The sequence below is a fragment of the Toxotes jaculatrix genome, chromosome 24, assembly GCF_017976425.1.
Source record: "Toxotes jaculatrix isolate fToxJac2 chromosome 24, fToxJac2.pri, whole genome shotgun sequence".
Classification (NCBI taxonomy): domain Eukaryota; kingdom Metazoa; phylum Chordata; class Actinopteri; family Toxotidae; genus Toxotes; species Toxotes jaculatrix.
The window spans coordinates 2,160,079-2,179,085 of record NC_054417.1 but is presented as its reverse complement, the minus strand read 5'-3'; the positions used below and the strand labels follow the sequence as shown (position 1 = coordinate 2,179,085).

The 19,007-nt window shown below is 42.8% G+C and overlaps 2 protein-coding genes across 6 annotated transcripts in view; both read left to right on the top strand.

Annotated features, from left to right (window-relative positions):
* Positions 1-1,206: 1,206 nt before the first annotated feature.
* The window catches only part of s100b (S100 calcium binding protein, beta (neural)), a 614,446-nt gene continuing 596,645 nt past the window's right edge, over positions 1,207-19,007 (top strand). For 2 of the 3 annotated variants that reach the window (XM_041032412.1, XM_041032409.1), the window contains exon 1: positions 3,703-3,866. The gene's annotated coding sequence lies outside the window, so the exon portion shown is untranslated. Of the gene's footprint in view, positions 1,399-3,702; positions 3,867-19,007 lie in introns of those variants that run through there. The other variant, XM_041032410.1, reaches the window with a different exon arrangement.
* LOC121177963 (xanthine dehydrogenase/oxidase-like) lies at positions 9,192-12,734 on the top strand. 3 transcript variants are annotated; one of them, XM_041032414.1, is made up of 3 exons: positions 9,192-9,261; positions 9,456-9,615; positions 10,465-12,734. In XM_041032414.1, the coding sequence occupies exons 1-3, from the start codon at positions 9,242-9,244 to the stop codon at positions 10,546-10,548; spliced, it is 264 nt and encodes an 87-aa protein (XP_040888348.1). In that variant the 5' UTR covers positions 9,192-9,241; the 3' UTR covers positions 10,549-12,734. The 3 variants fall into 3 exon arrangements, with proteins under 3 accessions (XP_040888348.1, XP_040888347.1, XP_040888349.1); XM_041032413.1 differs by having other exon boundaries at positions 10,459-12,734; XM_041032415.1 differs by lacking the exon at positions 10,465-12,734 and adding an exon at positions 9,890-10,230.

Here is a 19,007-nt window from a genome sequence, read left to right as displayed (position 1 = left end):
GCTCCAAATGACATACTGTTTACGTTGATTTCTCTGCTCCGTTGTCCCATCAAACGTGTGTTTTTTCGCCACCAATTCCACATGGATCGCTTTGAAAATGAGCAGGACAAAGACGCGTCTTATTTCCTCTGTCCCCGAGGACATGGATTCGTCGCAATTGACGTAAATTCGCTGCCAGCTTACGGCTAACGGCTAGCTTTCAGGCTCTCGCTCGGAGCCACTTATCCCCAAATTCCTCCCCAAATCCCGCTCACTTTAACCTCTTTCCTCCTCGCTCATAAAATTATGCGTGACAGGAAAACGTTTCGCTGCTTTTGCTAAAGATCAAAGCCTTGTAGTGAATTCGGTCCGTGTTTGGCGACTCCTAATCTTAAACGATCCCTCATTTTAGCGTTGTGAATAGAAACTCGGTGTGCTCGTTCTCCAGGATGACTGCTCACTCAACGCCTTTAAAGAGAAGAAATGTAGATCGAGGATTCGGCCTGGAGCTGATCCAAATCAGCGGAGACAACAAGAAGAGCTGCAGACAGCAATGCACGTTACCTATTTCTTTCATAGGTGTATAAAACGTTACTTTCCCTGATTTTGTGCCATTGTAAATCATTTTCATCTTTCTTGCCCATTTTGTTTTATTGTGTGGGAGGGTTTTTTTCTACTTTGTATGTTTTCATGAATACATTTACCGAAACGCAGTCAAATATACGGATTTTTCTCTTCTAGCTAGCTGTACCGAACTTGGACTGATTAAACTGTATTTTTGCCACCTCTAACTCTGACTCTGCTCCTGTGTCCACTACACTACCACCTCCTGACAGTTTGGGTTTATTTTTACGGATATACCGACTCTGGCACTGCTTTACAGGATGGACAGGTTAGGGTATAAACTAAGCTTTAAGAAAAAGAATTAAAATTATAAAACGAACATTATATAATATGCCCAACAGAACATGAACAGACAGAGAGAGGGAGAAAAAGTGAACACTGAAGAGTCGATTTAGATGCAGAGCGACATGGCATCAGATTTATAACTTTTGTTTCCTGTTTTATTTTGGTAATGTTTGAGTTTCCGGTTGTTCACTGCTTTGTCCTCTCATTCCAGGTGTCTTTACTTCTCTCTCTCCTACCTAATACATGAATCTAACGGATTCTGTCAAATGTCGCCGTCTGGCGGACATCAATGCTTACTACATGCAGAAACGCTAGACCCTGACGTCATCACGCTGCGCTTCAGCAGACGCTCCAAATGACATATTGTTTACGTTGCTTTCTCTGCTCCGTTGTCCCATCAAACGTGTGTTTTTTCGCCACCAATTCCACATGGATCGCTTTGAAAATGAGCAGGACAAAGACACGTCTTATTTCCTCTGTCCCCGAGGACATGGATTCGTCGCAATTGACGTAAATTCGCTGCCAGCTTACGGCTAACGGCTAGCTTTCAGGCTCTCGCTCGGAGCCACTTATCCCCAAATTCCTCCCCAAATCCCGCTCACTTTAACCTCTTTCCTCCTCGCTCATAAAATTATGCGTGACAGGAAAACGTTTCGCTGCTTTTGCTAAAGATCAAAGCCTTGTAGTGAATTCGGTCCGTGTTTGGCGACTCCTAATCTTAAACGATCCCTCATTTTAGCGTTGTGAATAGAAACTCGGTGTGCTCGTTCTCCAGGATGACTGCTCACTCAACGCCTTTAAAGAGAAGAAATGTAGATCGAGGATTCGGCCTGGAGCTGATCCAAATCAGCGGAGACAACAAGAAGAGCTGCAGACAGCAATGCACGTTACCTATTTCTTTCATAGGTGTACAAAACGTTACTTTCCCTGATTTTGTGCCATTGTAAATCATTTTCATCTTTCTTGCCCATTTTGTTTTATTGTGTGGGAGGGTTTTTTCTACTTTGTATGTTTTCATGAATAAATTTACTGAAACCGCAGTCAAATATACGGATTTTTCTCTTCTAGCTAGCTGTACCGAACTTGGACTGATTAAACTGTATTTTTGCCACCTCTAACTCTGACTCTGCTCCTGTGTCCACTACACTACCACCTCCTGACAGTTTGGGTTTATTTTTACGGATATACCGACTCTGGCACTGCTTTACAGGATGGACAGGTTAGGGTATAAACTAAGCTTTAAGAAAAAGAATTAAAATTATAAAACGAACATTATATAATATGCCCAACAGAACATGAACAGACAGAGAGAGGGAGAAAAAGTGAACACTGAAGAGTCGATTTAGATGCAGAGCGACATGGCATCAGATTTATAACTTGTGTTTCCTGTTTTATTTTGGTAATGTTTGAGTTTCCGGTTGTTCACTGCTTTGTCCTCTCATTCCAGGTGTCTTTACTTCCCTCTCTCCTACCTAATACATGAATCTAACGGATTCTGTCAAATGTCGCCGTCTGGCGGACATCAATGCTTACTACATGCAGAAACGCTAGACCCTGACGTCATCACGCTGCGCTTCAGCAGACGCTCCAAATGACATATTGTTTACGTTGCTTTCTCTGCTCCGTTGTCCCATCAAACGTGTGTTTTTTCGCCACCAATTCCACATCGATCGCTTTGAAAATGAGCAGGACAAAGACACGTCTTATTTCCTCTGTCCCCGAGGACATAGATTCGTCGCAATTGACGTAAATTCGCTGCCAGCTTACGGCTAACGGCTAGCTTTCAGGCTCTCGCTCGGAGCCACTTATCCCCAAATTCCTCCCCAAATCCCGCTCACTTTAACCTCTTTCCTCTTCGCTCATTAAATTATGCGTGACAGGAAAACGTTTCGCTGCTTTTGCTAAAGATCAAAGCCTTGTAGTGAATTCGGTCCGTGTTTGGCGACTCCTAATCTTAAACGATCCCTCATTTTAGCGTTGTGAATAGAAACTCGGTGTGCTCGTTCTCCAGGATGACTGCTCACTCAACGCCTTTAAAGAGAAGAAATGTAGATCGAGGATTCGGCCTGGAGCTGATCCAAATCAGCGGAGACAAGAAGAGCTGCAGACAGCAATGCACGTTGCCTATTTCTTTCATAGGTGTACAAAACGTTACTTTCACTGATTTTGTGCCTTTGTAAATCATTATCATCTTTCTTGCCCATTTTGTTTTATTGTGTGGGAGGGTTTTTTCTACTTTGTATGTTTTCATGAATACATTTACTGAAACGCAGTCAAATATACGGATTTTTCTCTTCTAGCTAGCTGTACCGAACTTGGACTGATTAAACTGTATTTTTGCCACCTCTAACTCTGACTCTGCTCCTGTGTCCACTACACTACCACCTCCTGACAGTTTGGGTTTATTTTTACGGATATACCGACTCTGGCACTGCTTTACAGGATGGACAGGTTAGGGTATAAACTAAGCTTTAAGAAAAAGAATTAAAATTATAAAACGAACATTATATAATATGCCCAACAGAACATGAACAGACAGAGAGAGGGAGAAAAAGTGAACACTGAAGAGTCGATTTAGATGCAGAGCGACATGGCATCAGATTTATAACTTTTGTTTCCTGTTTTATTTTGGTAATGTTTGAGTTTCCGGTTGTTCACTGCTTTGTCCTCTCATTCCAGGTGTCTTTACTTCCCTCTCTCCTACCTAATACATGAATCTAACGGATTCTGTCAAATGTCGCCGTCTGGCGGACATCAATGCTTACTACATGCAGAAACGCTAGACCCTGACGTCATCACGCTGCGCTTCAGCAGACGCTCCAAATGACATATTGTTTACGTTGCTTTCTCTGCTCCGTTGTCCCATCAAACGTGTGTTTTTTCGCCACCAATTCCACATCGATCGCTTTGAAAATGAGCAGGACAAAGACACGTCTTATTTCCTCTGTCCCCGAGGACATGGATTCGTCGCAATTGACGTAAGTTCGCTGCCAGCTTACGGCTAACGGCTAGCTTTCAGGCTCTCGCTCGGAGCCACTTATCCCCAAATTCCTCCCCAAATCCCGCTCACTTTAACCTCTTTCCTCCTCGCTCATAAAATTATGCGTGACAGGAAAACGTTTCGCTGCTTTTGCTAAAGATCAAAGCCTTGTAGTGAATTCGGTCCGTGTTTGGCGACTCCTAATCTTAAACGATCCCTCATTTTAGCGTTGTGAATAGAAACTCGGTGTGCTCGTTCTCCAGGATGACTGCTCACTCAACGCCTTTAAAGAGAAGAAATGTAGATCGAGGATTCGGCCTGGAGCTGATCCAAATCAGCGGAGACAAGAAGAAGAGCTGCAGGCAGCAATGCACGTTACCTATTTCTTTCATGGGTGTACAAAACGTTACTTTCACTGATTTTGTGCCATTGTAAATCATTTTCATCTTTCTTGCCCATTTTGTTTTATTGTGTGGGAGGGTTTTTTCTACTTTGTATGTTTTCATGAATACATTTACTGAAACGCAGTCAAATATACGGATTTTTCTCTTCTAGCTAGCTGTACCGAACTTGGACTGATTAAACTGTATTTTTGCCACCTCTAACTCTGACTCTGCTCCTGTGTCCACTACACCACCACCTCCTGACAGTTTGGGTTTATTTTTACGGATATACCGACTCTGGCACTGCTTTACCGGATTGACAGGTTAGGGTATAAACTAAGCTTTAAGAAAAAGAATTAAAATTATAAAACGAACATTATATAATATGCCCAACAGAACATGAACAGACAGAGAGAGGGAGAAAAAGTGAACACTAAAGAGTCGATTTAGATGCAGAGCGACATGGCATCAGATTTATAACTTGTGTTTCCTGTTTTATTTTGGTAATGTTTGAGTTTCCGGTTGTTCACTGCTTTGTCCTCTCATTCCAGGTGTCTTTACTTCCCTCTCTCCGTGTGCTCCTTCCGCCTCCTGATTAGCCTTCCTCCCTTGAAAACTAGAAACTCGGTGGAAGGTGGAAGGAGCACGCGAGGAGAGGGAAGTCAAGACACCTGGAATGAGAGGAAAAAGCAGTGAACAACCGGAAACTCAAACATTACCAAAATAAAACAGGAAACACCAAATTTTCCAAAAAAGGCGGAACCTGACAGAATCACATGAAAGCAGCACAGAAAAGCTGGATTTGTGGTGTTACAGCTGACCCAGAAGAAAATCTCACTGGATAAAAATATAATTTTCTCCTTAAAATGTCATTTTGAAGAACAATTCACCTCTAGTTTTCTAGCCCTTTTTCTGTATGATCTCTGCCCGGTATTTTTTGGATTACGAGCTAGCTTGGACATGTTAGGGTATAAACCAAGCTTAAAAAAAGAAGAAGAAGAAAGAAAATTATAAAATGAAGATTATATAATATGTCCAGCAGAACATGAACAGACAGAGAAAGGGAGAAAAAGATCGGCAGGATCACTAGGAAACACACAAGACAATCTGGCGACGAGGACTAAATACATCAGGAGGAGGGGAGACAATTACACACAGGTGAACCACATGAAGGGAGGAAGGCTAATCAGGAGGCTGACGGAGCACGCGAGCAGAGGGAAGTCAGGACACCTGGAATTAGAGGCAAAAGCAGTGAACAACCGGAAACTCAAACATTACCAAAATAAAACAGGAAACACAAGTTATAAATCTGATGCCATGTCGCTCTGCATCTAAATCAACTCTTCACTGTTCACTTTGTCTCCCTCTCTCTGTCTGTTCATGTTCTGTTGGGCATATTATATAATGTTCGTTTTATAATTTTAATTCTTTTTCTTAAAGCTTAGTTTATACCCTAACCTGTCCATCCGGTAAAGCAGTGCCAGAGTCGGTATATCCGTAAAAATAAACCCAAACTGTCAGGAGGTGGTAGTGTAGTGGACAAAGGAGCAGAGTCAGAGTTAGAGGTGGCAAAAATACAGTTTAATCAGTCCAAGTTCGGTACAGCTTTTTTTTAAGCTTTATTTATACCCTAACCTGTCAGGAGAGGGAAGTCAAGACACCTGGTATGAGAGGCAAAAGCAGTGAGCAACCGGAAACTCAAACATTACCAAAATGAAACCAAATTTTCCAAAAATGATCTTTAATGAGCACAGAGGGAAAAATACAGGCTGAGCTGTAAACTTTTGTTTGTCATCAGGAATCATACCTGGTGAAATGAGTCGAAGAAACTCAAACCTCTGGGAAAAGGTCAAGTTTAACCTGGAACAAAAGCTGAGTAAATAATCTGGGAGGACATCAAACAGGGACGGGGGTGGCCAAGCGCTCACACTGCTGTTTTTTAAGGACTTTCTCACACTCAGGAATCCAACTGAGATGCTGACCGGCTGAGACTTGTGCATTTATGCTGCAGCAGAACCAATAGCTGTAATGACACTATTTTTCAAATGTAATAATCTGTCTATCTTTTAATAGAAGAGATTTTCATGACAATAGAATAGAAAAATATAGGCTTTTGATGGGATGTAGGTAGACAGAGCAAAGGATAGTCTTTTTCAGCTTTTAGCTCCCTCTTGTGGCACTACTCTCCACTTCCACTCTCTCTCTCTTTTCTCTTTCACATTAGCTTTTTCTGAGAGACAAGCATCACATTTCAGGGCATCGCATTTACAGTACAAACCAAGATCAGGCTGATGAAGTGAAGGTTAATGTGAGAGATGGAGTGTGAACCCACACTTTTTATTTTTGCAGCAGTTAAATTGTATTTTCATGTTTTATGATAAACTGCATGAAACCTATAGATTATATGTTCTTTTTCTGCTATGTGTGATGTGTTTGTCTGCCTACGTGTCTATAATATAGCTGGAGATGAACAAAGAAGGAAGACAGGAGAAAATATTTCATTTTGTAACGATAAAAAAAACACTCAGCTCTTTAACCCAGATTCACTTTGGTCTTCACCAAACGAGCAGAGTTCAGGTTAATTATTAAAAAATCGGACTTGTTGTGTAACATGCTGCTAAAGGAAAGCAGAGCAGCTGCAGACTTTAGATGTAACTGTCACAGCAAAACATATAAAACAAGACACATAGAGATAATGTTAATGTGATGAGCTGCGTCTACCCCTGGCAATCAGATTGTTCAGTTATGATTTTGTCCCTGAAGCTTTCTTTAAAATGTGAGTTGTGTTTTTTCACGTTTCACAGGTCACATAAGGTTGGAGGTGGGCATATCTAGTCCTGCACAACAAAACTGGATGGATCACATCAGAGGGAACAGGAAACAGAGCGATGTTACACGTACAAATAAAAAAAACAATGTTATCCCAGATGATAAAACATGCACATAATTGTAATCATTTTCTGCATAAAAAGTCACCCAAAAGCCTGAACTGTGTCTACACATCTGAAAACTGTTTTTTTTAAACATATTTTTTTTTAGAAAAGGACAAATGAAATCCTTAACACAAATACGTCTTGGAAGAAGAAAAACAGACATATTTTACGCAATACCATCCATTTTTTGGCTTTTTTGAATGAAGTACTGAGTGTTTTAATCTTGTAAAGACTTTTAGAGTATTCAAATGAAACAATTCCCAAGCCAAAAAGGTCAACGGGAACCACTGTGTTATATTGTTGGGTCGTTTGAACAACAAAGATATTATATTAGCTTTTCGTCTGTTTTATTTTCAAAGTATCAGAGCAGTATTTGAGAGCTCGACTTAAATGCAACAGCGTCTTTTATTTTGAAAGCCTCTGGAGTCGGAAGTGTTGCAGGTGTTGTTGAACCCGGTTGCGGCACTTCAAAGATGTCTGCCGGCAAGGAGACGCTTTATGCTTCTTTATCAAATCTTCTTTATCAACGGAAAAAAAAGGTATGTTCAGCTTTTGTGACTTATTATTTAACAATTTGTGGTCATGTAGCTGTTTTTTGTGAGTAATTAGTTCGTTTAAGCCTATGTATGCCACAAATGTATAATGTCAAACGTTTTTGAGATTAAAAAAAAAAAAAAATGCCTGTCACCAAATTCTCCCTAAGCTAACAAAACGGTGTCAGAGACGTTGACCGTTTAAACAGTTAAGTCAATTAAACAAAAAGTGGCAAAAATGTTTAAAATAAACTGACTTGTCAGTTTATTTGAAGGAAAGGGCCGCCGGGCTAACCAAACGAAAGCACCATCGAACACAACTGTAAAAATGATAATTCGCCGTTTTTGCTAGCTTAAAAAAAAAAACAAAAAAACAGTATGTGGTCAACTTTTAAAAAGTTTATGGTCAGGCCACTGAATTTGTTAATTTGGATAACATATCTTAAACAAAAGGTTGTATGTACATTCTTCAAGTAAAGTCATTTTATTTAATCATTTTAATGAGTGTGTCGGTCCTATTAGTCGAAGACAGCGGCCATTTTGTAAAATATGGCAGCAGCGGCGGGAATTTATTAAAGACATATTAGAATGATTTTTTCTTTCTCTTTTCCATAGTTTTTCAACAGTTTATAGTCAGGCCACTGAATTTGTTTTTTGGGAGAACATATTTTGTTTAAAAAAACGTTGTATGCTCATTCTTCAAGTAAAGTCATTTTATTCAATCATTTTAATGAGTGTGTCGGTCCTATTAGTCGAAGACAGCGGCCATTTTGTAAAATATGGCAGCAGTGGAATGTATTAGTCATATTAGAAGGCTTTTTTTTCTCTGCCACAGTTTTTCAACACCTTTTATTTTCTTTCTTTATAAATTAATTATAGTACACTGAATAATTTTGTAGTTTGGTATATTGGTTAGACAAAAGAAGGAATTTAAAGGTGAACTTTTTTTCTTTTTACACAGTAAACAATTACTCAATTAAGAAATTATCGGTAATGAAAATACTCATTAGTTAATGTAATAATATATAATATTAACTTGTATTGTAACAAATTTTCTCTATCAAGTACTTTCTTGATATTTACATACTAATGATAGTTACACATTTTTTAAGTGATAGTTTCTGTGCAGTGGTGAATTGTTTTTATTCTGTATTCTTACTCCAAAGGTTAGTAGTAGTTTTGATTTTAGTTAATTAATTTAAGCAGTAAGTAAAAACAATAATTTACATGCAACAAATATTTACATGCTTCTAAATAAATTTCAGTCAGATCTTACATTTTGTATTAATCCTTTTCATGCATTTCCTCTTGATTTTCTTCCTGTCTTTCTGTTTCCTCCTTTTTCTCCATCCCAGATTGAAGGAGCGTTCATGCAGGGTTTGGGTCTCTACACTCTGGAAGAGTTGAAGTTTTCCCCCTCGGGGCTCTTGTACACTCGTGGTCCATCTCAGTATAAGATCCCTGCAGTGTGCGATGTGCCACTCTGATTCAACGTCTATCTGCTGTCAGATTCCCACAACCCCCATGCTGTCTACTCTTCAAAGGTCAGAGGTCATCTTGTACACATGTACACCTTTTCTTTTTTTCGCCTCTTCTTTAACATGTTAAAAGGAGTGCACTTATTCCCAAGATATTTCAAAACAGACATAACATGTGGCATAGAATTGAACAGTAGATTCCTGCTGCGATTGCATCAAACTCCACAGGTGACATTCCCCATAATCCTTTGGCTCTGCAGAGAACCCGTCCTCTTCCTGGGCAGTTCAGTGTTCTTCGCCATCAAAGATGCCGTGGCTGCAGCTCGCTCAGAGTCCGGTCTAGTTGGCCCGTTTACTCTGAGCAGCCCTGCAACACCAGAGAGGGCCTGTTTGGCCTGTGCCACCCCGTTCACTCAGAAGGTAATGATACTAAAATACTGATGTTCTGACTCAGTAAGTTCGGTGGTAAATATTGTACAAGTGTTTGTGTTTTATCAGCACCATGCTATGATTTGCCCAACGTGGATTTTGCCAGTAGTTGACATTTTTGTTAACAGAAAAATCACGTGGAAGAAAACTCCTGAGGCAGCATCTAGACCTTTAGAAAACACTCTCCACTACTAATAGGAAGTTCTAAAAATGACCAGCGTGCCTTTGCTGTTAATATGTAGGTTGATGTTTGTTTTCTTTCCAGATTCCAGGCAGCAAACCAGGATCTTTTAAACTGTGTACAAATTGAAATTCTGTGTGTTTTCCTTTCTTCAGTGTTCAAATTAAATCTAAACTGTGAAATAATTTGAACTAACAATAATTAACTAATACAGTTATTTTACTCAACCATTCAAGGATTCAAGCGGTTTATTATCATTTCTATTATACATTTACATGTGAATAAAAAAGGAAATAGATACTAATCCTTTCTGAACTATTTTTAAAGGTTAATTTTTAATGAACAAATCAAACGTTTTACTGACACCATATTGAGCATCTGTTCTCATTCTGTACCATGTAAATGTGAAATAAATACATTATTTTACAGCACATTTGAAAGTTTTTGCTTATGCATTTGTCTTACAGGATCATTTTCAACAACAGAATGAATAATCGGACGAATACTGAAAACAAAAAAAAAATCAAATGAAATTAAGAAATGACATTCTATAACAAGTGATTTTATCTTTAGTACAAAGACTTTAAGTGTCACAGTAGAGACATAAGCCATAATAAAAACTGGAAAAATAACACTGATTTGTCTTCTTGTGGACTGAGGATGATCACACATGGATGCACCACGGGGTCGCAGTACCATCCGTCGGAGATGAAGCCTGCAAGAGCGACAGGAAAGGCTGCTGATCAGATGTTTGCCAGGCAGAGGATAGGAGAAAGAAAGCCAAATTCAGGATTTCAGTAATCAAGTAATCACTTAATATGTCTTTTAATGTTTTTTTATGATGTGTTATTTTATGTCTGACATTGATTTATACAGAAATGAAATGTCATTAGTAGTTGACGAAGTAGTTAAGAAATTACATTTAACTCAAAAGCTCCTGAAACTGTTAGACCAAAAATGTGAGTTGATGGTGGTGTTGTACATGTACCTGTCCAATGTCCAAAGCAGACATCCATCACGGTGTCGGTGCTAATGTTCTGCAAAACAAAACAGAATTCGCTTTGCTATCAGAGGGATGGTGAGCAGCAGAGGAGGTAAGGCAGAAGCAGATGGCCAGTAGGTTTGTAGATTCAACAAGTAATCACTTAATATGTCTTTATATGTTTTTTATGATGTGTTATTTTATGTCTGACATCCAATGTCCAAAGCACAACTCATACTTCTCCTGACATCCATCACGATGTCCGTCCCGATGTTCTGCAAAACAAAACACAATTCTCTTTGCTATTCAAATACAAGATGTATCTGTATTATATCTCATTTTATATATTTAATAATATGCATGTAAAACATGTCTTATCCTATTCTAATGGCTGTTTGAAGGCAACTGGACTTCTTGCTTGAAGCTTGAAGATGTTTCACCTCTCATCTGAGAAACATCTTCAGTTCTGGAGACTGGTTAGACAGTCCAGGCTTTTAAACTCCTCCCTATCTCACCTAGTGGGTGCTACCTCTGGGAGCAATAGATACCACTGAGTGGAACGTTCACGGCTTGAGTGGCTCCCGCTGGGCTGCCTCAAGTGGAGTCGTTAGCACCTGAGGATACTTAGGTGAGCGTAGAAACTAAGCATCATGTGAGTCGCTAGAGTCACGTGAGCCCAGATGTGAATGTGTTAGTCGTTTGGGGAGGGATCTCAAAAACTGCGTCATAGATAGGTGGCAGCTGGTGTCTTAGACCGCCCCCTGTATTCAGTGATGGATGTTCTAGTTTGACATGGATGGCCTCCTTAACTCTTCTCTCAAACCATCTATGTTCCCGGTCCAGAATGGGGACATCGCTCTCTTCAGAGGAGTGTCCTCTCTCCTTGAAATGCAGGTGAACGGCTGAGTTTTGACCGGAGGAGTGAGCTCGTCTGTGCTGGGTCATGCGTTTGTGGAGCGGCTGTTTAGTCTCCCCTGTGTACAGGTGGGAGCGCCACTCGCTGACTTAGACCGCACAGACGACATGGCTTAGTTGGTTTTTGGGAGTTTTGTCTTTGAGGTGTAGCTGTTTCTGTCTCAGAGTGTTACAGGGTCTGAAATGAACTGGAATGTTGTGTTTGGAGAAAATCCTCCTCAGTTTCTCTGACACTCCAACAAGTTGTGGTTTGTGGTGTCCTCCCTGCTGGTGGTGTAGGGTTCTGGTTTGTGTTTGTGGTTTCTGGTTAGTGTGTGTCGGTTTGTGGTTTCTGTCTGTAAAAGCCGTCGTTGTTGTTGAAGTAGGTCGTGGTGAGGCAGAGGTCTAAAAGAGTGCAGATCTGGTCCGGTGTGAGACTGGTACGGTCGTTGAGGGAGTGTCAGAGAAAGTCTGTGCGGTCAAAGTCAGCCTGCAGTGCTCCCATCTATATATAGGGGAGACTAAGCAGCCGCTCCACAAACGCATGGCTCAGCATAGACGAGCTCACTCCTCCGGTTAGAACTCAGCCGTTCATTTGCATCTCAAGGAGAAAGGACACTCCTTTGAGGACAGTGATGTCTGCATTTTGGACCGGGAACATAGATGGTTTGAGAGAAGAGTTAAGGAGGCCATCCGTGTCAAAATAGAACATCCGTCACTGAATACAGGGGGCGGTCTACGGCACCAGCTGTCACCTATCTATAACGCAGTTTTGAGATCCCTCCCCAAGCGACTAACACATTCACATCTGGGCTCACGTGACTGTAACGACTCACGTGATGCTTAGTTTCTGCGCTCACCTGAGTATCCTCAGGTGCTAACGACTCCACTTGAGGCAGCCCAGCAGGAGCCACTCAAGGTGTGAACGTTCCACTCAGTGCTTTCTATTGCTCCCAGAGGTAGCACCCACTAGGTGAGATAGGGAGGAGTTTAAAAGTTTGGACTCTAACCAGTCTCCAGAACTGAAGAAGCTTCTCGGATGAGAGGTCAAACGTCTTCAAGCTTCAAGGAAGAAGTCCAGTTGCCTTCAATCAACCTTTAGGATACAATGACCTGTAACACACACACAGTACATTCAACACACATGCTTAACTTTAAAGTAAGAAAATATAAAACAAACTGAGAGAGACACAGAACAGCAAAGTCTCTTAATAATCCTCTTGCTGTCTGTTTAAAACTACCTCAGTCTCTACTAGTTATGCTGTTATAGGCCGAGGCTGCTGGGGGACTTCCCATGATCATCTCTTCTCTCTTTCTCTCCTCAGACCCACTCTCACATTTATTAACCTTTATTACATGCCATTAACTCTGTGTCCTTTCTCTCCCGTAGTCCTGTGCTTGTCTCTCTCTGGTCTCTCTTTCTCTGTACCTTCTGCAGGTGCAGTCTTGCCTCAACAACACTTGAGGCAAGACAGAAGCAGAGGAGGCAAGGGAGGAGCAGAGGAGGCAAGAAAGAAGAAGAGGAGGCAAGGCAGAAGAAGAAGAGGAAAGGGAGAAGCACACACAAGGAATCAAGACAGGTAAAGACAAAGATGCACACTTGGATACAGACACAGATGCATATTTCCAGGGACCAACAATCAGATGGATGATGAGCGAGACAGGAGACTGGACACATGGAACAGGAACAACACTTGAGGCAAGACAGAAGAAGAGGAGGCAAGACAGAAGAAGAAGAGGAAAGGGAGAAGCACACACAAGGAATCAAGACAGGTAAAGACAAAGATGCACACCTGGATACAGACACAGATGCATATTTCCAGGGACCAACAATCAGATGGATGATGAGCGAGACAGGAGACTGGACACATGGAACAGGAACAACAATTGAGGCAAGACAGAAGAAGAGGAGGCAAGGCAGAAGAAGAAGAGGAAAGGGAGAAGCACACACAAGGAATCAAGACAGGTAAAGACAAAGATGCACACCTGGATACAGACACAGATGCATATTTCCAGGGACCAACAATCAGATGGATGATGAGCGAGACAGGAGACTGGACACATGGAACAGGAACAACACTTGAGGCAAGACAGAAGAAGAGGAGGCAAGACAGAAGAAGAAGAGGAAAGGGAGAAGCACACACAAGGAATCAAGACAAGTAAAGACAACGATGCACACCTGGATACAAACACAGATGCATATTTCCAGGGACCAACAATCAGATGGATGATGAGCGAGACAGGAGACTGGACACATGGAACAGGAACAACAATTGAGGCAAGACAGAAGAAGAAGAGGAAAGGGAGAAGCACACACAAGGAATCAAGACAGGTAAAGACAAAGATGCACACCTGGATACAGACACAGATGCATATTTCCAGGGACCAACAATCAGATGGATGATGAGCGAGACAGGAGACTGGACACATGGAACAGGAACAACAATTGAGGCAAGACAGAAGAAGAGGAGGCAAGGCAGAAGAAGAAGAGGAAAGGGAGAAGCACACACAAGGAATCAAGACAGGTAAAGACAAAGATGCACACTTGGATACAGACACAGATGCATATTTCCAGGGACCAACAATCAGATGGATGATGAGCGAGACAGGAGACTGGACACATGGAACAGGAACAACACTTGAGGCAAGACAGAAGAAGAGGAGGCAAGACAGAAGAAGAAGAGGAAAGGGAGAAGCACACACAAGGAATCAAGACAGGTAAAGACAAAGATGCACACCTGGATACAGACACAGATGCATATTTCCAGGGACCAACAATCAGATGGATGATGAGCGAGACAGGAGACTGGACACATGGAACAGGAACAACAATTGAGGCAAGACAGAAGAAGAGGAGGCAAGGCAGAAGAAGAAGAGGAAAGGGAGAAGCACACACAAGGAATCAAGACAGGTAAAGACAAAGATGCACACCTGGATACAGACACAGATGCAGATGCATATTTCCAGTGACCAACAGTCAAGGGGATGATGAGCGAGACAGACTGGACACGTGGAGCAGGAACAACACTTGAGGCAAGACAGAAGCAGAGGAGGCAAGACAGAGGAAGAAGAAGAGGAAAGGGAGAAGCACACACAAGGAATCAAGACAGGTAAAGACAAAGATGTACACTTGGATACAGACACAGATGCAGATGCATATTTCCAGGGACCAACAATCAGATGGATGATGAGCGAGACAGGAGACTGGACACATGGACACATGGAACAGGAACAACAATTGAGGCAAGACAGAAGAAGAGGAGGAAAGACAGAAGAAGAGGAGGAAAGGGAGAAGCACACACAAGGAATCAAGACAGGTAAAGACAACGATGCACACTTGGACACGGACACAGATGCATATTTCCAGGGACCAACAATCAGATGGATGATGAGCGAGACAGGAGACTGGACACATGGAACAGGAACAACAATTGAGGCAAGACAGAAGAAGAGGAGGAAAGACAGAAGAAGAGGAGGAAAGACAGAAGAAGAGGAGGCAAGACAGAAGAAGAGGAGGTAAGGCAGAAGCAAATGGCCAGTAGGTTTGTGGATTCAACAAATAATCAGTTAATATGTCTTAATATGTTTTTTTATGGTGTGTTTTTTTTTCTGGTTTCCAGGGACCAACAATCAGAGGGATGATGAGCGAGACAGACTGGACACATGGAGCAGGAACAACACATGAGGCAAGACAGAAGAAGAGGAGGCACGGTAGAAGAAGAGGAGGCAAGGGAGGAGCAGAGGAGGCAAGACAGAAGAGGAGGAGGCAAGGCAGGAGCAGAGGAGGAAATGCAGAAGCACACACAAGGAGCCAACACAGGTAAAGACAAAGATGCACACTTGGATACAGACACACATGCATATTTCCAGGGACCAACAATCAGATGGATGATGAGCGAGACAGACTGGACACATGGAACAGGAACAACAATTGAGGCAAGACAGAAGAAGAGGAGGCAAGACAGAAGAAGAGGAGGCAAGGGAGGAGCAGAGGAGGAAATGCAGAAGCACACACAAGGAGCCAACACAGGTAAAGACAAAGATGCACACTTGGATACAGACACAGATGCAGATGCATATTTCCAGGGACCAACAATCAGATGGATGATGAGCGAGACAGGAGACTGGACACATGGAACAGGAACAACAATTGAGGCAAGGCAGAAGAAGAGGAGGCAAGGCAGAAGAAGAGGAGGCAAGGGAGGAGCAGAGGAGGAAATGCAGAAGCACACACAAGGAGCCAACACAGGTAAAGACAAAGATGCACACTTGGATACAGACACAGATGCATATTTCCAGGGACCAACAATCAGATGGATGATGAGCGAGACAGGAGACTGGACACATGGAACAGGAACAACACTTGAGGCAAGACAGAAGAAGAGGAGGCAAAACAGAAGAAGAGGAGGCAAGGGAGGAGCAGAGGAGGCAAGACAGAAGAAGAGGAGGCAAAACAGAAGAAGAGGAGGCAAGGGAGGAGCAGAGGAGGAAATGCAGAAGCACACACAAGGAGCCAACACAGGTAAAGACAAAGATGCACACTTGGATACTGACACAGATGCAGATGCATATTTCCAGTGACCAACAGTCAAGGGGATGATGAGCAAGACAGACTGGACACATGGAGCAGGAACAACACATGAGGCAAGACAGAAGAAGAGGAGGCAAGGTAGAAGAAGAGGAGGCAAGGGAGGAGCAGAGGAGGCAAGACAGAAGAAGAGGAGGCAAGGGAGGAGCAGAGGAGGAAATGCAGAAGCACACACAAGGAGCCAACACAGGTAAAGACAAAGATGCACACTTGGATACTGACACAGATGCAGATGCATATTTCCAGTGAACAACAGTCAAGGGGATGATGAGCGAGACAGACTGGACATATGGAGCAGGAACAACACTTGAGGCAAGAAAGAAGCAGAGGAGGCAAGGGAGGAGCAGAGGAGGCAAGACAGAAGAAGAGGAGGCAAGGCAGAAGAAGAAGAGGAAAGGGAGAAGCACACACAAGGAATCAAGACAGGTAAAGACAAAGATGCACACTTGGATACAGACACAGATGCAGATGCATATTTCCAGGGACCAACAATCAGATGGATGATGAGCGAGACAGGAGACTGGACACATGGAACAGGAACAACAATTGAGGCAAGACAGAAGAAGAGGAGGCAAGGCAGAAGAAGAAGAGGAAAGGGAGAAGCACACACAAGGAATCAAGACAGGTAAAGACAAAGATGCACACTTGGATACAGACACAGATGCATATTTCCAGGGACCAACCATCAGATGGATGATGAGCGAGACAGGAGACTGGACACATGGAACAGGAACAACACATGAGGCAAGACAGAAGAAGAGGAGGCAAGGCAGAAGAAGAAGAGGAAAGGGAGAAGCACACACAAGGAATCAAGACAGGTAAAGACAAAGATGCACACTTGGATACAGACACAGATGCATATTTCCAGGGACCAACAATCAGATGGATGATGAGCGAGACAGGAGACTGGACACATGGAACAGGAACAACACTTGAGGCAAGACAGAAGAAGAGGAGGCAAAACAGAAGAGGAGGAGGCAAGTGAGGAGCAGAGGAGGAAATGCAGAAGCACACACAAGGAGCCAACACAGGTAAAGACAAAGATGCACACTTGGATACTGACACAGATGCAGATGCATATTTCCAGTGACCAACAGTCAAGGGGATGATGAGCGAGACAGACTGGACACGTGGAGCAGGAACAACACTTGAGGCAAGAAAGAAGCAGAGGAGGCAAGGGAGGAGCAGAGGAGGCAAGACAGAAGAAGAGGAGGCAAGGCAGAAGAAGAAGAGGAAAGGGAGAAGCACACACAAGGAATCAAGACAAGTAAAGACAACGATGCACACTTGGACATGGACACAGATGCATATTTCCAGGGACCAACAATCAGATGGATGATGAGCGAGACAGGAGACTGGACACATGGAACAGGAACAACAATTGAGGCAAGACAGAAGAAGAGGAGGAAAGACAGAAGAAGAGGAGGAAAGACAGAAGAAGAGGAGGCAAGACAGAAGAGGAGGTAAGGCAGAAGCAAATGGCCAGTAGGTTTGTGGATTCAACAAATAATCAGTTAATATGTCTTTATATGTTTTTTTATGGTGTGTTTTTTTTTCTGGTTTCCAGGGACCAACAATCAGAAGGATGATGAGCGAGACAGACTGGACACATGGAGCAGGAACAACACATGAGGCAAGACAGAAGAAGAGGAGGCAAGGTAGAAGAAGAGGAGGCAAGGGAGGAGCAGAGGAGGCAAGACAGAAGAGGAGGAGGAAAGGGAGGAGCAGAGGAGGAAATGCAGAAGCACACACAAGGAGCCAACACAGGTAAAGACAAAGATGCACACTTGGATACAGACACAGATGCATATTTCCAGGGACCAACAATCAGATGGATGATGAGCGAGACAGGAGACTGGACACATGGAACAGGAACAACAATTGAGGCAAGACAGAAGAAGAGGAGGCAAGGGAGGAGCAGAGGAGGAAATGCAGAAGCACACACAAGGAGCCAACACAGGTAAAGACAAAGATGCACACTTGGATACTGACACAGATGCAGATGCATATTTCCAGTGACCAACAGTCAAGGGGATGATGAGCGAGACAGACTGGACACGTGGAGCAGGAACAACACTTGAGGCAAGACAGAAGCAGAGGAGGCAAGACAGAAGAAGAAGAAGAGGAAAGGGAGAAGCACACACAAGGAATCAAGACAGGTAAAGACAAAGATGCACACTTGGATACAGACACAGATGCAGATGCATATTTCCAGGGACCAACAATCAGATGGATGATGAGCGAGACAGGAGACTGGACACATGGAACAGGAACAACAATTGAGGCAAGACAGAAGAAGAGGAGGCAAAACAGAAGAAGAGGAGGCAAGGGAGGAGCAGAGGAGGAAATGCAGAAGCACACACAAGGAGCCAACACAGGTAAAGACAAAGATGCACACTTGGATACTGACACAGATGCAGATGCATATTTCCAGTGACCAACAGTCAAGGGGATGATGAGCGAGACAGACTGGACACGTGGAGCAGGAACAACACATGAGGCAAGACAGAAGAAGAGGAGGCAAGGGAGGAGCAGAGGAGGCAAGGCAGAAGAAGAAGAGGAAAGGGAGAAGCACACACAAGGAGCCAACACAGGTAAAGACAAAGATGCACACTTGGATACAGACGCAAATGCATATTTCCAGGGACCAACAATCAGATGGATGATGAGCGAGACAGGAGACTGGACACATGGAACAGGAACAACACATGAGGCAAGACAGAAGAAGAGGAGGCAAG